Source organism: Rhodnius prolixus, unplaced genomic scaffold (assembly GCF_049639745.1).
Source record: "Rhodnius prolixus isolate KJV_2025 unplaced genomic scaffold, Rpr scaffold_17, whole genome shotgun sequence".
Classification (NCBI taxonomy): domain Eukaryota; kingdom Metazoa; phylum Arthropoda; class Insecta; order Hemiptera; family Reduviidae; genus Rhodnius; species Rhodnius prolixus.
In genome coordinates this window covers 73,467-92,914 of record NW_027411626.1, presented here as the reverse complement: position 1 = coordinate 92,914, position 19,448 = coordinate 73,467, and the positions used below count along the sequence as shown (strand labels likewise).

The 19,448-nt window shown below is 34.1% G+C and overlaps 1 protein-coding gene and 1 long non-coding RNA gene across 4 annotated transcripts; both read left to right on the top strand.

Annotated features, from left to right (window-relative positions):
- Positions 1–298: 298 nt before the first annotated feature.
- Positions 299–2,061, top strand: LOC141459621 (uncharacterized). The gene is made up of 2 exons (XM_074138874.1): positions 299–1,034; positions 1,825–2,061. The coding sequence occupies exons 1-2, from the start codon at positions 411–413 to the stop codon at positions 1,942–1,944; spliced, it is 744 nt and encodes a 247-aa protein (XP_073994975.1). The 5' UTR covers positions 299–410; the 3' UTR covers positions 1,945–2,061.
- A 2,294-nt stretch (positions 2,062–4,355) lies between these two features.
- Positions 4,356–19,214, top strand: LOC141459622 (uncharacterized). 3 transcript variants are annotated; one of them, XR_012461539.1, is made up of 4 exons: positions 4,356–4,851; positions 4,957–5,104; positions 8,026–9,228; positions 17,420–19,214. It is a non-coding gene; the product is annotated as an uncharacterized lncRNA (long non-coding RNA). The 3 variants fall into 3 exon arrangements; XR_012461538.1 differs by lacking the exon at positions 17,420–19,214 and having other exon boundaries at positions 4,356–4,736; positions 8,026–11,256; XR_012461537.1 differs by lacking the exon at positions 17,420–19,214 and having other exon boundaries at positions 8,026–11,256.
- The last annotated feature ends 234 nt before the right edge of the window (positions 19,215–19,448 follow it).

Sequence of the window (19,448 nt, the reverse complement as noted above, 5' to 3'; positions counted from 1 at the left end):
GCAATGTTTAGGATAAGAAGCTTTTTTAGATAATTAATTATAGTAAATTGAAGTGCTTTAAAAAAAAAAATCAGTTAAGTTCAACTTCCTTTGTATATTCGACCTAAAATATCAAAAATAATGAAACAATTCCGCTGATTTCCAGTTTCGAAACTGTTACTTCTCACATACATAACATAAATCACACTTTACCTACTTGAGTTACCTCTTCAGCGTTTTAAGAGAAAAATTAGACGAAGGTTGCTATGAAAATAAATCCGTAATGGATAAATTTTTGCGAATTAATTTTAATTTTGTAAAACATATGTTGCCAAATTGAGAATTTAAAATATAAAAAAAGGAGACGATATTTTTATTTATTGCATTTTACTATTTCCAATTGTAAAGTTTGATTTCAAAAAAGAAAAAATATGGCAACGTTAATTAAATTTTTTAAAATGAGCTTTCAAGATGAAGAAGAAATTTCTGACAATAATTTATTACAGGAAGAATTAAAGTTATTGTCAGCAATCGATATTGGTATTGTTGGTAATAGTTGTAAAGAAAATGATGGAAAATTACCAACTAAAGAAAATTTAGACACTACTAATGAGGAAGGAAAATTAGCTAAAGATAGGAAAAAATTAGAAATTATAGCCGAATGTGATTATCTGGCTAGACTGGTTGTGGAACAGAGGTTAGGTTCTTCTCGATGTAAGGTTGATGAACGTCACACTGAAGTCTGGAAGTACTTGATGCGAGGTATGGAACTCTACATCAATAATGGTAGTAATCTACTGGAAGGGAAAGCTAGAAACCTGTGGATCACCAATAAATGTGAATATAGTACATTCCAGGAAATAGCTAGCGAATTGGTACTGAGGAAAATTTCCTGGATCCAAATTTGTGGACTGTTCGCTTTGCTGGATAGACTGGCAGCTTTCTGTAAAATGTTCGGGCGTTCGTATGTGGCTAAATTGGCTGCAGGACATTTGGCTACCTTTATTGTAGAAAATAGTAAGATAATAGACTTCCTGGAAGAGAATGGAGGATGGGTAAGGATAGTTTCTTTGTATCACTCTTATAAGTTTTCCAAGTTGCTCAGATGGCTAAAAAGAGATGATTTACTTTCATTAATTCAAATAAAAGAAGTTATCAGTAATCGCGCAGAGTTAGCGATTTCACCGGGACTTTCCGGGCCCCCGTGTGTATGAAAAAGTGGTTGTTAATACAAAATCAGTCTGTGCATCCACCCCAAACTAAAAACTTGAAAATCACAGAATGTTGAAGATATCGCTACAGAAATTGCTACAATGAATTTTTGGTCAAAAAATCAGTCAACTAGTTCGAGGATGTGAAAAGAAAACTGGGTAGACCACTTTATTGATTATTTGTGTAGAATACATTGCTTTTACTCATCCACAATAATGCACAAATATAATAAAGAAATGAAAATAATTAAAAGTTAGCGGGGAATAAAGAAATGCTTAAACAAAAAATACTCAAGTTCATACTTAAAATGAAGGACAAATTAAAAAACAAAATGAGATATCTAATTTAATTATATAACAGAGAAAGGTAGCTTTAATAAAAAAAAATAATACTAATAAAAAAAACAGAAATTAACTAAAAAAAAAAATCTTAAGATAATTTGAGGACAACTACCACTTTGGGACCACCTACTGAGTTAGGTGGATCTAATTTAATTGATTCCCCAAACTAGGTACAGGGTGACCGTTAGACAAATCAGTATCAAACTTTAGATGCTTAAGGGCTTTTTAAAAACTTATTTACTATCAATTAAACAAGAAAAAAGATAATTTTAAATTTTTCTTTCTTTTTTAGGTTAACATTTTTGAAAAGAAATTAATGGTACAAGATATTGAAGATTTTAAAAGGAATTTGTACATAAATAGTGTAAAAATCATAGCTGTTGGCCTAATATGCCTATGGAGATATTGGTAGTCTAGATATTGGTAGACACGAATACCAGCGAAGAAAAGAAAAATGAAATATTTATTGTACAGTATATAATTTGTAATAGGATTAGTGTACAAAATAAAATACATTTGACTACTCGTATTATGTGTAAATTATTCAATTAAAAGTATAGACTATGTAAATTTGTGATTGAGGAAGGGGGCAATTAATGACAGAATAAAATTAGATAAAGTGAAATAAAACAAATGAGAATTAGCAACAAAGTAGTTTGCCACTGGGAAATGATGCGCTGTTAGCGCCAACAAACAAATTCTAAGCAGGGGGGCCGCACATCCTTTCGAGGATCGAACAGACTACAATAAATGAAAACATAACTTTATTCTGAAATTTAAGTCCCCTAAGAATAAATAAGCAATTGCATACTAATGGCCCTAACTTGGCCCGTAAAAAAACAAATAATCAGAAACTTTAATCAACAAATTAAACAAAAATAATAATAAAAAATTAATAATTTAAATTAAGGTAAATTATCGTCGAAACTAATGAATCTAATGAAAATTTAAAAGGATGCAGAATGGCAAACTGAAGTTGGAACAAATGATGACTGAAGAAAACTGATAGAGAAATTGGTGAGAAGATCCAAAGTGAAGTGACATGGATTACAATGGATTTGTGGGAAGGACTATAATGGGTTGTCTTCCCTTATGGGAAGGAATATGGAAGATGACGAGTTGTCAGTGCATTAAAGGATATAAATTGTAGGACATAGAAACGACTTTGTGAATTAATAGCTGGAATAAGTAGACCACAAGGAAATACTGGCGTCCGAATTCATGGAAGTGCCAGTTTGCAGGGGATCTTGAAGATTAAAAAAAAAGGGTAGAAAACAGAATTGGCCTTCAACAGCCTCAGAGTGGCCTCCACAAAAAAGATAGCCATAATCTAAATTAGGCGAACAGTTGGCATTTTTGGACGAAATAGATGTCGAAGATTTCAAGCATAATAATGGACTATTTGGTTATTTGAGCAATATGGTTCTTCCAGAAAAGATGCTGATCAAATATCCAGTCCAAGAGTTTAATGACGGGACCAAGAAAAGAAAAACTATGATGGTGAACAAGGAACAGAGGAGATGGTTAAGGAAGAGATTTTGAATCTCAGATTGATGACTTAATAGTTTTCAATCGATTATTTACTGGTCTGAACGGCTTTCTGTAGCTAATCGATTCGATTAGTATTTGGACAAAACATTTGTTTGGCCAGTCACATTGGTTTTAATTTTCTTTTCAGAGAATATTTCTTTTAATAGGGGGGCCACCCTTGCTTCAACTGTGCTAATTTATTGTAGCAAACATCTTTAATATAGAAGACAACTAACATCTATTTCTAGTAAACACAAAAATTTGATTACGTGAATACGCTGTTATTAAATAAATAAAAATATAATAAATAATAAATTAATTTTTATGGGAAAATTATAGCAATTAAATTATGGAGGGATGTAACTCTCACGGTTGGCCAATCAAATCACAATAGACAAGAAATGTCGCTGAGCTCAATTTTGTAACCAAAACTGTATGTATAGGTTATATTGTTTATTGTATATACAAGTGCATTGTTATAATTTGTATACTGTACTTATCTGTATATATACATTCATGGTGCACTGTATAATAACAATGCTTGCTATAACAAACATTATGTTGTTCATATATGTGACTGTGTGTGTATGTGTGTGACGACATAAGAAAGTACCCACATTACTGCGGTGGGGTGTGGGGTACAGGGACCCCCTGCTGTTAGGACACACTGGCCTTTAAGTGGCCTGCACTTTAAGAGCAAGCGAGAGGAGAAATTGTCTGCAGATTGGTTGTGAGTGGAAACTGCATAAAGAGAGACAGAGAGGAATAGGTAGGTCTTAACACTTGATTGGCTTTACGTTTATTGTCATCATACTCAACGACACAATGTTGCCTACAATCAATTATCTTTTAATTTAACAATATTTATTTAAAGAGGTTTTTTTTATTGTGAGAAAAATGTGAGAGAGAACAATTTTCATTTAGCTGGGGGCTTTAATCGAAGTTTCAGAGTGTAGCAGTGTACAAAGCAAAAGAACTTACTGAAGTAAGAGAAAAGCAATGTATCGCTAGCACTTTCCCCTAAGCTGAGCGTTTTCTAAACTAACTGTACGGGGGGGGCGTCCCTTAAATTGAAGTACGATATAATCGTAAGGAGCACGCATAACTTAAATCAGATTTTTTTTTTATAGCCACAAAATTATAAATATTACTAGATGCCTCATTAGGCCATAAAATAAGTAAGGGACGAGTAAAAGATAAGGGAAATTCTAGGTATGCTCATGAGAAATTGGCATGCCTGAATTATCTCGTATTACCCTACAACAAAAAAAAAAGACTAACTTTTTCAGTTAAGAAATTTACAACAGATGAAACATTGTTTTAAATTAATTGAGTAATAATTATTTTTTCCTTCTCTTTATCAGTGAAAGGATTTCTGCCATTAAGAAGCGCAAATGATTAGTATTCAGCAGCGTTAGAATGGCTGGCGTCAGGACAGGTGTAACGAGGATCATCTAAAGCAATGTTTGTGATCTTCTCCTCCATATTAAGGACATTCAGACCAATCAGCTCCTCCAGTTTTATGATAATGATGCTGCAAAAAAAAAGTCATGGCCAATGTGATCAAGGATGTCTTGGCTCAATGAGTGTCAAATCTCCTACGATATGAATGAACCTTCTGCAAAATCAACTCCGCTATATCAAGCAATCTGAAAAGAATCTGAGAATAGCCAGGCAAGTTTCAATCAATCAATAGAAACTTCATTTATTCCAAGTTATAATGAAATGCTTTTTATTTCAAACGATTTTTATGTAAGAATTAAATACGGGACCAAACTTCTAAATTCAGGTGACTTTAAGTGTCATTCATTCTAATGAATTTATTCGTTGTAATTGTTCTATTTGTTTAAACTTGATACTTATAAAAAAAGTAAAGTAAAGCCTATTTTTTCAGGTGAGCTTTACTTCCAAGTGTCGTGAACGGAGGCGACTCAAGCAAACTTACTTTACCACAAAGTTTTTACATTAATCATTAAATAAAACTCAAAGCCTAGACCAGGGAATCGATCCCAGTACCACAATACAAAACTAACGTTTCTAAGGTACTCTTACAGAATATACTATCTCTTCTTAGCTAATAAGAAGATTATGCAAGATGTTGATTTTTTTTGGATTTTACAAAAAGAAGAACATCACCGACAATTAAACATAATTAATTGTTTTTAACATTTACTTGAATGAGTTAGGTTTTTATGAGCAAAATACTAAATCCTTAGGAATTACTTTTTTTACAAAAAAGCAGTAGTGAATTTTATGATCTTGTCACACAGTATGTAATCTTTTGTTACATTGAATGTAATATTACAACAATACTGTAATGTTGCTTGTTAAAAATTTTATTGAGCACAATGATATTACTTGTAGATTTCTTTACATTTCTTAACAACAAACAAATGGAAGTGTTGTTAACAAACAAACAGATACGCTACTGTGAAGCAATAATAATAGTAATAATAAAAACAAAATTACGACGTTTATTCTAAAATATATTGTGTGCCTATTTAATTGATTGTATGAGTATGTATTTTTTGAAACTTTTAAAAAATACCTTTTCAGTGAGGATAATAAGTTTAATAGAAAAGTTTCAGGTAAAAAATAAGGATTTTTGTTGTTATTTTGTAGTAAACAACCTTTTTTGAAAATGACTGGGTGGTCGGAGAATTTTTCTATAGAACAAAACTCTTACGATGACAAAGATCATTTTAGCCGTTTCTCGCGTTTATTTCTTCTTCTTCTTCTTCTTCTTCTTCTTTTTCTGGTGTAGCAGTTCATCAAGGACCATTGGATGCTGAATCCGGCTTGCCTCTAAGGCACTGATCTTTTCAGCCACCTTGTTTTGGTAAGGATTCCTTAACCTTAAGACATGTTCAAAGTTCTCTAGAAATGCTTTAGCGAATATTTGGTCTTCTGACTCCTGCAGAATTGGCCCCTTAGTATTTCCTTTCTTCCTGTACTTTAAGAAGGAGAAGAATGGAAATTTCCTATTTGTCCTCCTTCTGCTCCATCTGCGGTTCTCCCCTTATTTGTCCCAAGATCTTGCTGAATATTTGCTACTCCTACCTTAAAACTATTTCTTAGGGAAACTAGTTTAGTGCACAAGTTTTACTTCCGTGAGTAACCCCAGCTAAGACATGTTCTTTTCAGGGAATGATAGTTGTACGTTCTATTGGTGTATAAACAGATTTATTTTTGATAGTAAATATGCACATAATTATTATTAGTAAATAATAATAATTGCAGTAACAATTAATTTAAGTAAAAATGTGGTATTTAACATACAAATGATTTTTAAATAGATTTTAAAATGGAGGAATACTAAAATGGTTGGTACCTTTGTTTTTTTGCTACAGTAGACAGGAAATACCAATGAATTCTTTGACCATATTTTTTGGCCATCTAGATTGACTTTATTGTTCGAATACAGTGACGACCTTGATCAGTTAGCAGGTGGTTTTAAACATTTTTTACATTTTTCTGTTTTCGCCGGCTGTAAAAGGAAAAAAAAAAATACTATCAAGAAATCAAAATGATTCTCTAAAGAATTTTGTATGTGTCTGTCTAAAATCTTAAATCTCAGATATTCCTTTATTATGTTAGTTATAGAAAAGACGTGTATTGATGATACAACTGGGATGGACCAAATTAGGAACTATTTGCTCTTTGGTTAACAAAAAGAAGTTTTGGTAAGGCGACTGCCTCTTATATGGTCGAGGATAGATGATACAATTAAGGTGGACACTTCTAGGAAGTGCAGTAAGAAAAAACGAAGGAATCTTTGAGAGGGTTTGGCCTGGATAAGGATGTTTTTGGGTGATGAAGTGTGTTTTTGGGTGATGAAGGATGTTTTTGGGTGATGGAAGTGTGTTTTTGGGTGATGAATGGTGTTGTTTTTGAGTGATGAAGTGTGTTTTTGGGTGATGAAGGGTGTTTTTGAGTGATGAAGGGTGTTTTTGGGTGATGAAGGATATTTTTGGGTGATGAAGGGTGTTTTTGGGTGATGAATGGTGTTGTTTTTGAGTGATGAAGTGTGTTTTTGGGTGATGAAGGATGTTTTTGGGTGATGGAAGTGTGTTTTTGGGTGATGAATGGTGTTGTTTTTGAGTGATGAAGTGTGTTTTTGGGTGATGAAGGGTGTTTTTGAGTGATGGAAGTGTGTTTTTGGGTGATGAATGGTGTTGTTTTTGAGTGATGAAGTGTGTTTTTGGGTGATGAAGGGTGTTTTTGAGTGATGAAGGGTGTTTTTGGGTGATGGAAGTGTGTTTTTGGGTGATGAATGGTGTTGTTTTTGAGTGATGAAGTGTGTTTTTGGGTGATGAAGGGTGTTTTTGGGTGATGGAGGATATTTTTGGGTGATGAAGGGTGTTTTTGGATGATGAAGGGTATTGTTGGGTGATGAAAACTACAGTCAAGTTCCAGATTAGATGGTAAAACAAAGATTAAAATGCCAGAAATGAGGGTCTAGGTTAAAAAAACAAACTATTAGACATCATTAATATTCAACACGGTATTTGCAGTGAAGGCGGAAGCAACAAGATCCAAAAATTTTCATAAATAAAGAAATTAGACTTACAAATAAGGCTTTTAATTTTTAACTTGCGAATCAACAACTATTCTTAAAAAAGCAAAAAAATCAAAATAAACGACCTTGTACGTAAAAACAAAATAATGAGCTAAAATATAAACGTTTTGCACATTTGCAATAAATATTTGCAATGATATATTACTGGTTACAAGGAAACAATAAAAGAAATATATAATATAGAGACTTGGTTGTCAATCGATTGTATTATACAATGGTTTTTTGAATAATTTTGTCATTTATTACTACTAAATTATTTATCAGATTTTTTTTGTTTGCACAGCTGCAAAACAAAGATAAATTTATTTATTACAACTCATATTTTTATAAATTCCGTTTGTAATGATTGGAATAATAATAATATGAATATGAATTCTGTGACAGATACAAGATGTACGGGAACCGGCGGAATCCTTGTTGAGCATAAGCGTATGTGAGGCTGTATGTAGCATTCGAACCGGGAGACAAGCTGACACCTGATGGCAATTCCTGCAGGATTGAGGGCACACAGGACAGCGTGTACTGAACGGTCGACCCTCCCCCAACACAACGAAAGTCAAAAATCATATGTCGTACAAATGCAAGACAAGCGTTTGGTTCACGTGTGGGAGATTTGTTTCAATTGACAGCTATCCAGGACCTCCAAGTTATCCTCTTGCGGAATCACAAGAGGTTCATAGGTTAAGGTAGTCTGGAACAGAGGATGAAAGATATAGAATGTGCCAACTAATGGCAGAAACTATACTGCACATAATTAGCTCGTACGAACGCTCGTCAAGACAACCATGTGGCCAATTAGAAGTTAGCAATGAAAGTTAACGGAAGTGTGCCTCAAATTTTGCTTGAGTAAAGTAATGCCTATTTTTTCAGGCAGACTTTACGTCCAACTACCAAATTAGGTGTCGTGGACGGAGGCGACTAGCAAACATACTTCACTACAAAGTTCTCATATTAACCATTAAATAAAATCCAAGGCCTAAGACCGGGAATCGAACCCACTAAACCAACAATACATCTTACCATTGCGGGTCTAGCCTATAACCGCTCGGCTACCGTGGCGCCTGAGTAGTAAATCAAGATGTTAAAGAGAAATACACTTCATTTTAGGATCCTCGTGAAGTAACTTTCTTTAAAACATTTAATAGGGGAAGCCGTGCATGGGAGGAGGTTTTTGGCTCCAGGAAGTAGTTATCCCTAACTGCTGGCTCCTCCTCGAACTTTCCGGGAATACCTGGATGAGTTGGTCCATTACCTGGAGGGGCAGGAGTGCTGTAATCTCTCAGCTGGCTATTGATGGCTGCAATGTCTTGGGGAATAGAATCCTTCACATGTTCATTTAATAGGATCAATCATTATACAGTTTGTGTAACTCAACATTATCATGAAACGGTACAATCTACCACCCAAACTTCCCTCTAGAACTATCATAAAAGATGTTTTTTTTTCCGGAAGAACAAAGAAAATCGAGGATCAATTATAAAGAAAGAAATCTCCAAAAAAAAAAGTGAAAAAAATCTCCACAGAAAATTTCAAACTTCCGTTTAAGATACGAGTATTTCAAGCGCAAACTTTCTATCAAGTTACAAAGTAAGTTTATGTTTGTTTTTCAGAAATTGTTCCACCATAGAAACATGCTTGTAGTGTTATCTTTAACAGCCGAGTATTTCTGTTCGGTAGGAAATAATGTTTAGCTCTCTAGTAGTAACATGTTTATAGATTAGTTTGGAATCTGTGTAGCTCTCTTATCTGATAACTTCTTATTTACATGTTCTTTCTAATAAATAGATTTATATCTAGTTTTTCTAACCTGTGTAAGTATTAGAGTGTTTATTATTTCTATAGATTAGTTTATTTACCGCGTTTATATACATAACTTGTGTAATAAATATAGATAATTACATTGCACGCATTTAAATTATAAAATTCCCCCCACTTAATAGAAATTTAAATTATCTTAGACTTGGTTGCTAAAGAATGCAAAAAGTGAACCGGTTTTAAAATTTGTCTTCTTTTTTTTTCAGACTGGCATGAACTATGATAAAATTTTAAGCATGTTTGTTCAATTCATTAGACAAATCTTTTTAGACCAATCGACACGCTTTTTACGCATGTTCTAGTCTGTTGCAGGTATTCACTGACAGGTTTTTTTTAAAAATTACTTTCTCTTTCTCTAATCCCCGGTATGAGGACCTGTCATCTGCCAGGATTGTGGTATCCGTAAATCCCACAATTCTTTAGCTTACTAAGAAGAGGGCAAAGAAAGTCATCCTTAGAATATCTGGGGATATTGTTCGTAAGAGGGAGGGGAGCTTTCGGCTCTAGGAAAAACAAGATATCCCAGACTGTTGCTCCTTCATCTTTCCAGCACTTTCCTAGCCCAATCCACAAGATGTTTATGCGATCTTGGACAGAAGGATGGATGGAACATGGGTAACTTTTGTTGAATTTAAGAGAACCCCTAAGACGCTAGGTACTCCTCAGAGTAAGCCTTTTTTTTGGTTGACATGGGCTTGAATGGGTATTTGATCTCCCCAGAAAGTCAAAATGAATATTGGGCAGTGAAGGAATAAGTCGCCTGCCTTTGGGAGAGGGTTCATCCCCGACTGTTCTTTCTAGGGGTCCTCCAGAGAGCCTGATTGGTTTACGAGTGTTGGGACCGGGATATGTTCTCCCTGGGGCATACAGAGAGAGAGTTTTGGCATCGAGAAGTAGGACGATCTACCGATACCTAGGAAAGTAAGCATAGGCTTTTACCAAGGTCAGTGGATTGTTAACCTTTATTTCGGGGTCCAATTTTGGAATATCTGGTGAGGATTTTGTTGGAAGAGGTGTACAAGACACCAGAGAGAATGTACCCTGGCTACCGGCTTTTTTTGGAGAGCTTGGTTCTCTTTTGGATCTTGAAGAATCATCTTTAGAAAATTTCCTCTTAGGGCTGTATTGACTCTAAGAGCTACTGAAGAAGATGAAGGCACAGGAATGGATATTGTGAGGAAATGATTGTGAAGAAAGATTCAATCACCAAGGAAACGATCAGGTGCTAATGGAGGATCTACTCTTGCTCTGGAATCCTCTCAGAACCTGGAATTCAATTCCCTTTTCGGAGGGTGGGACCTGGGAACTGTATCTGGACGAAGAAGTTTGAATAAATTGTTAACACACCCAAAGGTTGTAGAAACTAAACTTTGGTTAACCAAAGAATTGTAGTCTTTAATGATTTGATTGAATTGATCAATTTGGATGAATTCAATTCCTCTTAACTTTGGAATAATTACTTAGTAATTAAAATTCATCTTCATCTTTCAACTCGATTCTTTATTTACGGTTAACCATTGAAAGAGAAAATAGATTGGGTTTTTAACACAAGAATTTTATTTATATATTGAAATTCTTTAAAAATTATTTACTGAACCAAAAAAAAGGGGCATATCTTGAATCCTAGCAACAGGCAAGATATCAAGAAAGTTAATTTCAAGAATTCATTCTTGTATTAAATCTCTCCTTTTTAAAAACTAAAAGAGATTTATCGATTTAACTTAGCTAAGTAATCATAAGTTTTTTTTATAATCGAAATAATTCATCTTCTTTGTCGCTTCACATTCAAATTACTTAGGACTGTTAATCTGGGATGCCTGTAAAAGATTTCTAACAGACTTCTTTTGCTTCAGACGTGGCTGGGTAAGGTAATGATAAATTCATTCTTTGAATTTCTCGCAGCATGGTCTGTTGTACTTCTCTTTCGTTATTCCTAAAGTAATTTAAGATTGTCTTTGGGTTTAGATAGTAATAAGTGACTCCCAGAATTAGCTTTACGGTAAAACTACGGTATGTGGAGGTGGCCACAATTCATATCTGCTCTACCAAAGACACAGTGATTCCTGGATACATTCCGTTAAAAAGAAGGGAAACAAGAAGGAGACAGAAGAATTGGCGCTATTATTTGCATCGGTCTTCAGGAATTTTCTTTTTGAAGTACCCAAAAGAAGGGACTATATCCCTAGAGACCCTCAACGGCCTAGGACAGTATAAAAAAGAAGACGAAGAAGAAGAAATTGTCCTTTAAAAGTTTTGATAATCATATGCTACAAAATGTTATTTTATTTTTATGACAAAATTTATGTTCCTAAAATTACCGTGTTATGCATACACATTATTTTTTACCCCGTTAAATATTCTAAAATTAAATCGCTGAATGACATGAAGTTTGATTTTAAATTCCGGTTTTTAGAAGACAACCGGATATAGTAATGATAATATGTAAATCAGTAAGAGATCTCTTCTTTCTCCCTTTAATTCCTGTTTTTGAAATGCCTTCAGATCTGATACCGATCTGGGGACTTACGGACTTGAACTGTGGGGGGTTCAACCAAACTTTAGATACAGTCCTTTCAATCTAAAATACTTAGTCAGATACGGATTCTCCATTTTATGTCTCTAACTCCCCGCTCCATAACAACCTCAAGATCTCATATGTAACTGGCGAATCCAAATCTACGATTGCAGAAAATTCTTTGAATATCTCTTCCTCTCTGCACAAATCCTCTTGTTCAAAACCTAGGCTCAGCACGATTTCAGATCGTTCTCCACGTCGATTGAAGCGCTGTTGACCTCACCACCTTCTACAGTAATTGTAAGAATCTCCAGAGAGAGTGTTGACGGTGGGCAGCTTCTCTCCTCCAGCTGATCCCACTCATGAAGTCTTCTTGTACTGAAGCTGGACACGAGGCCTACAGCGTTTCAATCGTCGTGGAGGACGATCTGGAATGGTTTTGGAGGCGAGATTTTAAACAAGAGGATTTATACAGAATGGAAGAGAGTCAAAGAATTTTCTATGTTTAGAATTAGATTCGTCAGTTACGTATGAGATCTTGATGCAAATAAATAATTTTTTTTTTTTTAAATTCACGAAAATGCGTATCCAACGATTAAATTCTGATGATGGATTTAGATAGGTTATGTATTTAAGGGTTGAAATAAAGGGCCGTTATTTAAGGAGTTAACATTTTATCCCTTTCACTGAGCGACCAAACTTTTACATAGGATTAATAATTTTCAAAGCTCCTACAAAGGATAAATTGTGGCTTCTTTAGGTATGAATGTTTTGTTACTGTAATGTGGGTGGCAATAATGTATTTAGTATAATTAAAATGTGTGATTGTGTTTGTGAGGTGATGAACTCGAGTTTGGCCTGTGGGTTCGCTAAAACCAAAATTGTTGCACTAATTAACTACCTGTAGCAGGTACGATGAGTTTTCTTTGACTGGCTGGTATACTGGCGCAGATCCTTAAAAAGAAGTGATTCGTTCTCCTGTTGATTCTAGTCAGAAGTTTTAGTCATAATTATTTAGGCCTTAATTTATTTGAACAAGTCAGTCGAAGTCGTAAGTGAAATCGAAATTTCAGCATAAAACTGATTAATCCTGTATTTGATGGAGGTTAAAAGACTGAAGTACTGAAAAAGAAGGTCAGGGATACAAATAAACAGGAATTAAAATCAGAAAACTTCAGAATTATTTGAAAATTGAAGTTTTTACGTGTGTTTGGAATATCTCTTCCTTTCTGCACAAAGTAAATGTAAGAAACTCCAGCGAGGGTGTTGCCGGTGGGCAGTTTCTCACCTCAAGAGAGAAGAATAACCAAAAAGAGAGAGAGAGAGAGAAACCACTTCCGATTTTCTATGAAATTCTATTCATCAAAATTGATTTTAAGCACAGATTCTTGGAGGACAGCTTCATTTAAAAAAAATCATCATTTTTGGTGTTACCAAAAAAGTCATTTAGTAAAAATTTGAAGTTAGATGAGAAAACTTCACAGAAACGCTTTCACTGTTCACCTGTTCACACCTGTTTTTTTTTTTATGGGTTGTTCTAATCTGGAACAAAACAAAACTCCAAAAAACCAGATCAAAGAACAAGAAGAACAAGAAGGAGCCCACAATTGTGGTAGACCATTAAGTAGCGTTAAGTTAAGTGGGGTAACTTGAGGTTTACTTAAGCTTGGAAATACTTTGAACTATGTTCTCACAAGGACCTTAGAAAAAAAAGAGCCTTGTTTTATCCCCTCTCCCACTAATACTAATAAATAAGTTAAGCCTCACGTAAAAACCTGCCATAAATTGTAAACCTGTTCACTTTTAGGGTACATATATACGAGTAGAACCGGGACTATAGATTGTGAGATCCGTTAATTCAGAGCTCCTCTGATCCTGATTTGTTTCCCTTCTTCTTCCTCTTTTTATCCTTTATTCTCCTTGCCGTCTCGTCATGCACTCCCAGTGTTTGATGTTTCTCCTGGCTCGTCTAAAAAGCTCTTTCTTTTTCTTTTTTTTTTTATGAACAGAGTTGCCTTAATTATTAAAATACTTTCTCTAAGAAATAATTACATTATTTTAACTGTCTTGAAAGGCTTTTTCGTTTTTTGTCTTTTAACCGACTGAAATAGACCAATTAGATGTTTTAATACTTCTCTAATCTTGTTTGATCGTATGCTCCTATTTCTTGTAAGCCAATCGATTCTTCTGATTGTATCTCATTGTAATCAATGACTGTTAAATATTTAACCTTAGTATTAGTAATTAAATTAGACTAGCTCTTTATAATGATTATTAATTTCTCTAACGAGATAAGGGAATTGTATTGTGAGATTTTATCAAATTTTTTATTCCAATTTTTCACCTATCCGTTTTTGAGATACCCTGATTTAAAAAGAAAAAAAATGAAATTTAGAAAATGGTCTTTGTGAGTAATAACTGAAAAACGGAAAACTGTGTGGAAGCTGAAACTGTATATATAGATTGAGCCTTATCAGCAGATCATACTGCAAATCCAGTGCTCAAAATACTGTAACTGGATCTGCGCCAGTATCCTAGCGTATCAAAGAAACTCATCGTACATGCTAGAGGTAGTTATGGTTATTTTAGTACCATATTACTAAAAACATTTTTGTTTTTTTTGTGATCTACCCAAAAAAATGCGTACACACTTTGAACTCACGTTAGTCCACAACTTTTATTAGCAAAATTTTCCCTGATTTAAGGCCCTTCAGGGATAGCAGGCTTTCCTCTAAAGGGCAATTTAAATAGTATTGTTAGATTAAACTAGGGCGGCCCTTAAGGCCTACGCCATTGCGACCCCTCTGGATCTATTGTGGCACCCCTCACTCTAAAGCTCACCCACCAGACCTGTCCTTTTGATCAGACTCTTAATTCTGGAGAGCGACTCCTGGGGTAAAGCTCTCAGTGCCTTGGTTTTTTCCTCCCCGAGAAGTAACATCCTTAGCCCTAGACAAGCCCCTCACACTGACACAACACGTGCAGTGTCGTTTTCTTTTCTTTCCTCCTCCTCATGAAAGAACCTTCAAAGGCTGTTCTGCCAGGCCCCCATGCGATGCATGTGTTTTCTGAGCCTGCAGTGGCCCAGTTAATAGGCCTACAAATTATCTTTATAAACCGGTCTTGAACGGATTAATTCTGCAGTCAGTCTCGGCGAATAGCCTCTTTAATGAACTCCTTTGCCTGTCTCTGCCCAGTGGTGGCAAGCTACCACTCCTGAGACCTACTCTGCACCCATAGGTTAATGGCCGCAGACTTAACACACTTCGAAACCCCAAAAAACACTTCCAACGAAGTGTCAAGCAGAGCCTTCCCTGGCCAATTAAATCTGCCATTTCGTTTCCCTTATTATGTCCTGAATGACCAGGTACCCAAAACCAGAAAGACCTCATTGTGGTCACTAATTTCCTTCAGGGCAAAAAATATATTGTTAGACTTTTGTGTCCTACTTAACTGTAAGAAGTTCTCTAGACACGGATTGCAAGAATTTAGGTTCCGGGAGTTCTAGCTACTTATCAGCTATTCGCGATTATTTTAATACTACAAATTCGACAGTGTTGCTGACAAAGTTAATCTTTCTTTAGTTCGTTAAGCCTAGCTTAGTTAAGCTTCACTGATCTCACCACTTCATCGCTTCAAGTAAATATTATGTGGCATAAATATGTTACCTAATCTTTTTAAACTTTATATGAAGTTAATGAGCTTTAATGTTAGCTATTAACTTAAGAAGTAGCTTATTTCTTTCTTTTTCTTTTTTGGTTTAAATAATTGATTCTGTTTCTAAGACAATTTAATATTCCAATGAAATTATATATATTTATGTGTAATTTTGTTAGCGTGATTTAAACGCTGTTAAAAATGGTTTATTTCTTAAATATATATTTTTTTTTTTTTCTAATTTTTAAAAGTAAAGTACCTAATCATGTAATCATGTAAAAACATTAATTTTTTTGATTTTATGGTACACATAATATTTTACACGTTTTATGTTACGGGGTTTTGAAGGATGGTCATGTTTTTGATCTTCGTTGGTAGATTTGTTTTTTGGAGAGGAGAATATTAGCCAATAAACTTTTTGTTTTTTGTACCAACGTTTCGGCAAATTTATTGCCTTCGTCTTCAGAGTATCATAACATGATGTAGATCATCCGAGACTACTTGGAGCATTCACCAGAACGAGAAGGTTTATTGAGATGGAATCGTTCCCTAAATCGTCAACTAAGAAAGGGTAATGGGCCTCTTCAAGTATAAACCGACAGATATAAAGGTAGACTCTTACTGAAGTGGCCAACTGTATTGCAAAGCTCGCGTAAAATGCGGGCACTGGCTAATTTAGGTTTTGGACTCTTTTTCCTCGGATGCTGCATTGTTATCATATGCACTTTTCCTGCCTTTCCCCCAAAAAATCTCTGCCCAATGTACTGAGGATGACTCTTTTGCTCTTTGCCATTTCTTAGCCAAAAGGGCCGTGTCATTAATGAAAATCTCAATTCCGGAAATCCGACAACTACACTTACAACCGCCTTTGCTGGCGCGCTCTTAGAAGCCAGGTGTCCTGAAGGCACCACTATCTTTCTTCACCGTTAAATAGACATCCGCACTCTTCTTACACAAATGGTGTATACTCGTGCGGTTCAAAACAGCGATAATGCCATTCTTAAAACAGGAATCCATTCTTCTGATAAGCGATGGCAACAAAAAACAGAAAAGATGGATATCCTAGGTAGATCTGAATGACAGGATCTCCCTTCAGTTCAATTTACTATCCTTCAACCCTTTCTGGGAATCTAACCTTTATAAGGTTAGATGGTAAATCTTCGACAGATGCCAAAACAGTAGGCCCGCACACACGACTTGTTCCTCAAGCTCTTTAGCTATGCACAGTGGATGTATTCTCCGATAATTTGGGCCTGTTTACATTTGCCCATATAGATGTAAACGTTTACATACCTAAGTAAGAAAACGCTTTATATGAAGAACTAACTACAAGACGTGGTCTTCACATATTAATGCGGGCGGGTAACTTTTTGTATAATACATATGTATACATTTTTTTGTCATATTTTATTTGTAATGGCACGTGTCAGATCCTTATTCTGTTTTGCTTACTTCTTTTTATTATTGTTATTATTATAAGTATCTATTTTTATCCATCTGTTTTTAACGATTTTTACGCTTTGAATTTTCTACTGTTATTTTCTCAAGTCTGCTTCTTGGATAAGCAAAATAAAATATACAGCTTTACATTCAAAATAATTTATTTGATCAACGATGTCAATCGCTAGAATTATTTATGATTTTTTTCTCTTTTTGGGTATTTGCTCAAATCGATAATAATGCCGTGATTTGGCAGCAGAGAATTTATTTACTGGGTTATTGTTCAATACAATAAATTTTATGTTTTGGTAGCCAAAGAATGTAATAATCCAATTTTTTGTTTGTTTTCAGGCGGGGCTTAACGTCCAACTGCCAATTAGGTGTCGTGGACGGAGGCGGAAGCTCATACTTTATTGTAAACAATTTTTTCTAACAAATAAAAAAGTAGTCCCTTTACACGGGATTCGAACTAGCGATCTCCCGCACACAAAGCCATTTTCTTGACCACTAGACCAACACGTGGCCCCTGTTTGTTTATTTAATTTTCAAGAATCTAAACAGATCTATCTTTTAAGAAACCCAATAACAAGTAAAATGTTGAGTTCACCGGAAGTCTTAAAAGAATGGTTACAGGAGAAAAAGGATTGATTTAGAGATTTGTGAGAAAAATTTGTGTACTTACAAGATTTTTATGTAATTTTTTGTTTTTTTTTTCATTTAGTTGATATTTGAGAGGTGGAGAGGTGTTTATATCCAGGAGAAAACAGGAAGTGTTCATGAATTACCAATCCAAATATAATCAGATTTTTTTTGGCGCTGACAAATTCTGGCAACATCCGGCGGACTCCCCTACCGATAAACTTCACACAAGTTATACGAACACTACTTACATGATATTAATTTAAGTTTAAAGCCCTTGTTCTAGAAACAACCCTACCATTAATAATAAAGCCTTTAAGTTGCAGTAATAGAATGGGGGGAAGGAACTTAAGTAACTCCTCAAAGGTTAATAATACCTTTAGAAAAAAGGAGCGTACATAAAGGGTTAGGTAAACACAAATAGAGTTACTCCTTTTTAGGACAATGTTCATTCAAACTATTGTTTTTGCTTTCTTTGAACGAAACACTTTCAACAATGTGAACAAACGCATTCTTCATTAATTTTAAAGTAGGTCTTTTTTACTGGCGGCACTAGAAATAGTTTCATTATTTCTTTTCAACTAATAGGTGCTTAAGATATTAACAGTAAAACTATTTTTTTGTTTTATCGCTTTCCAATGGGATACAAATACAAAATGTATTAAGTATTAAAAGTTGTCACCTCTTAGAAAGGAAGAACTACCACTTCCGTCAGTTTTTATTTTGCGTATTTCTCAGGAAATATTTCCGCTTTGATGTCTCCTAATTCTAAAAAGAAAAAAAAGTTTTTGCGTACAGCGTATAAATGTGTCAGTAGTCGGCAAAACTCAAAAAAGAAAAAAAATAACCAAAAAGTTGAAATTGAGTACTTATCACTTATCTGGCGGCTAGGATAAGAGATAATAAAGCTACTAAAAAAAAAAAAATAAATAAAAATAAAGTTTATCGACAATAAGTTTCTTATCAATAACACTCATTTGTTTGGGGTTTTTTATAGTCAAATCATTTAATCTCAAAATAAGACCAGATGAATATTTTAATATCATCGTATTAATTAATATTGTAGTAATTATACGTAAATTATAAATCGTATTATATTAAATTACATATTATTTTATTATTAATACATTTTATTTCAATTTTTCAATTAATACATTTTTGCATTATTTCAATTTAATTTAGCTACTTTTATCATTATTTTAAATGCAGTTTTCTAATTTTATTATTTATCTGTTTTTTCTTTCTCTATTTTGATAAATTATGATTTTAATATTATCTTTATTGTAAGGTTTATTATCATTTAATTTAATATTATTATTTTGTTAGTATTATCAACTATTACTATTCTACTCTAAATTATTATTTTGATAATTGATGATAAATGTTATATACCAGCACGTATGGAGCATGCAGAAATAAAAGTTGAAAAAAAACAAATTTTATTAATATTTAATATATTATTTTTTAATATTATATCCCCGATTTTTAATATCTTTTTTAGACAATTAGAAGAGTGTAATAAAATATAATAAAGGCCATTAAAACAAACAGTATGATGAAAAATATTAAGTCCCTGATTAAGCCAACACTTGAAAACTTTCTTTTAAACAAAGTAATAAAGTTGTTTGGAAAAGTAGGTAGGTACTTGATGGTCGGTGATTACAAAGATCGAAAGTCCGTCCGTCCGTACGTGCGTGAGTGTGTGTGTCTACTCATTCAGCTTTCAAGATTCCGAGTTTTA

Coding starts and splice junctions, on each gene's coding strand:
- LOC141459621 (XM_074138874.1), top strand. CDS start 411: ATGGCAACGTTAATTAAATTTTTTAAAATGAGCTTTCAAGATGAAGAA. Junction 1,035..1,824: donor TGGAAGAGAATGGAGGATGG/GTAAGGATAGTT, acceptor TTTCTTTTTTAG/GTTAACATTTTTGAAAAGAA.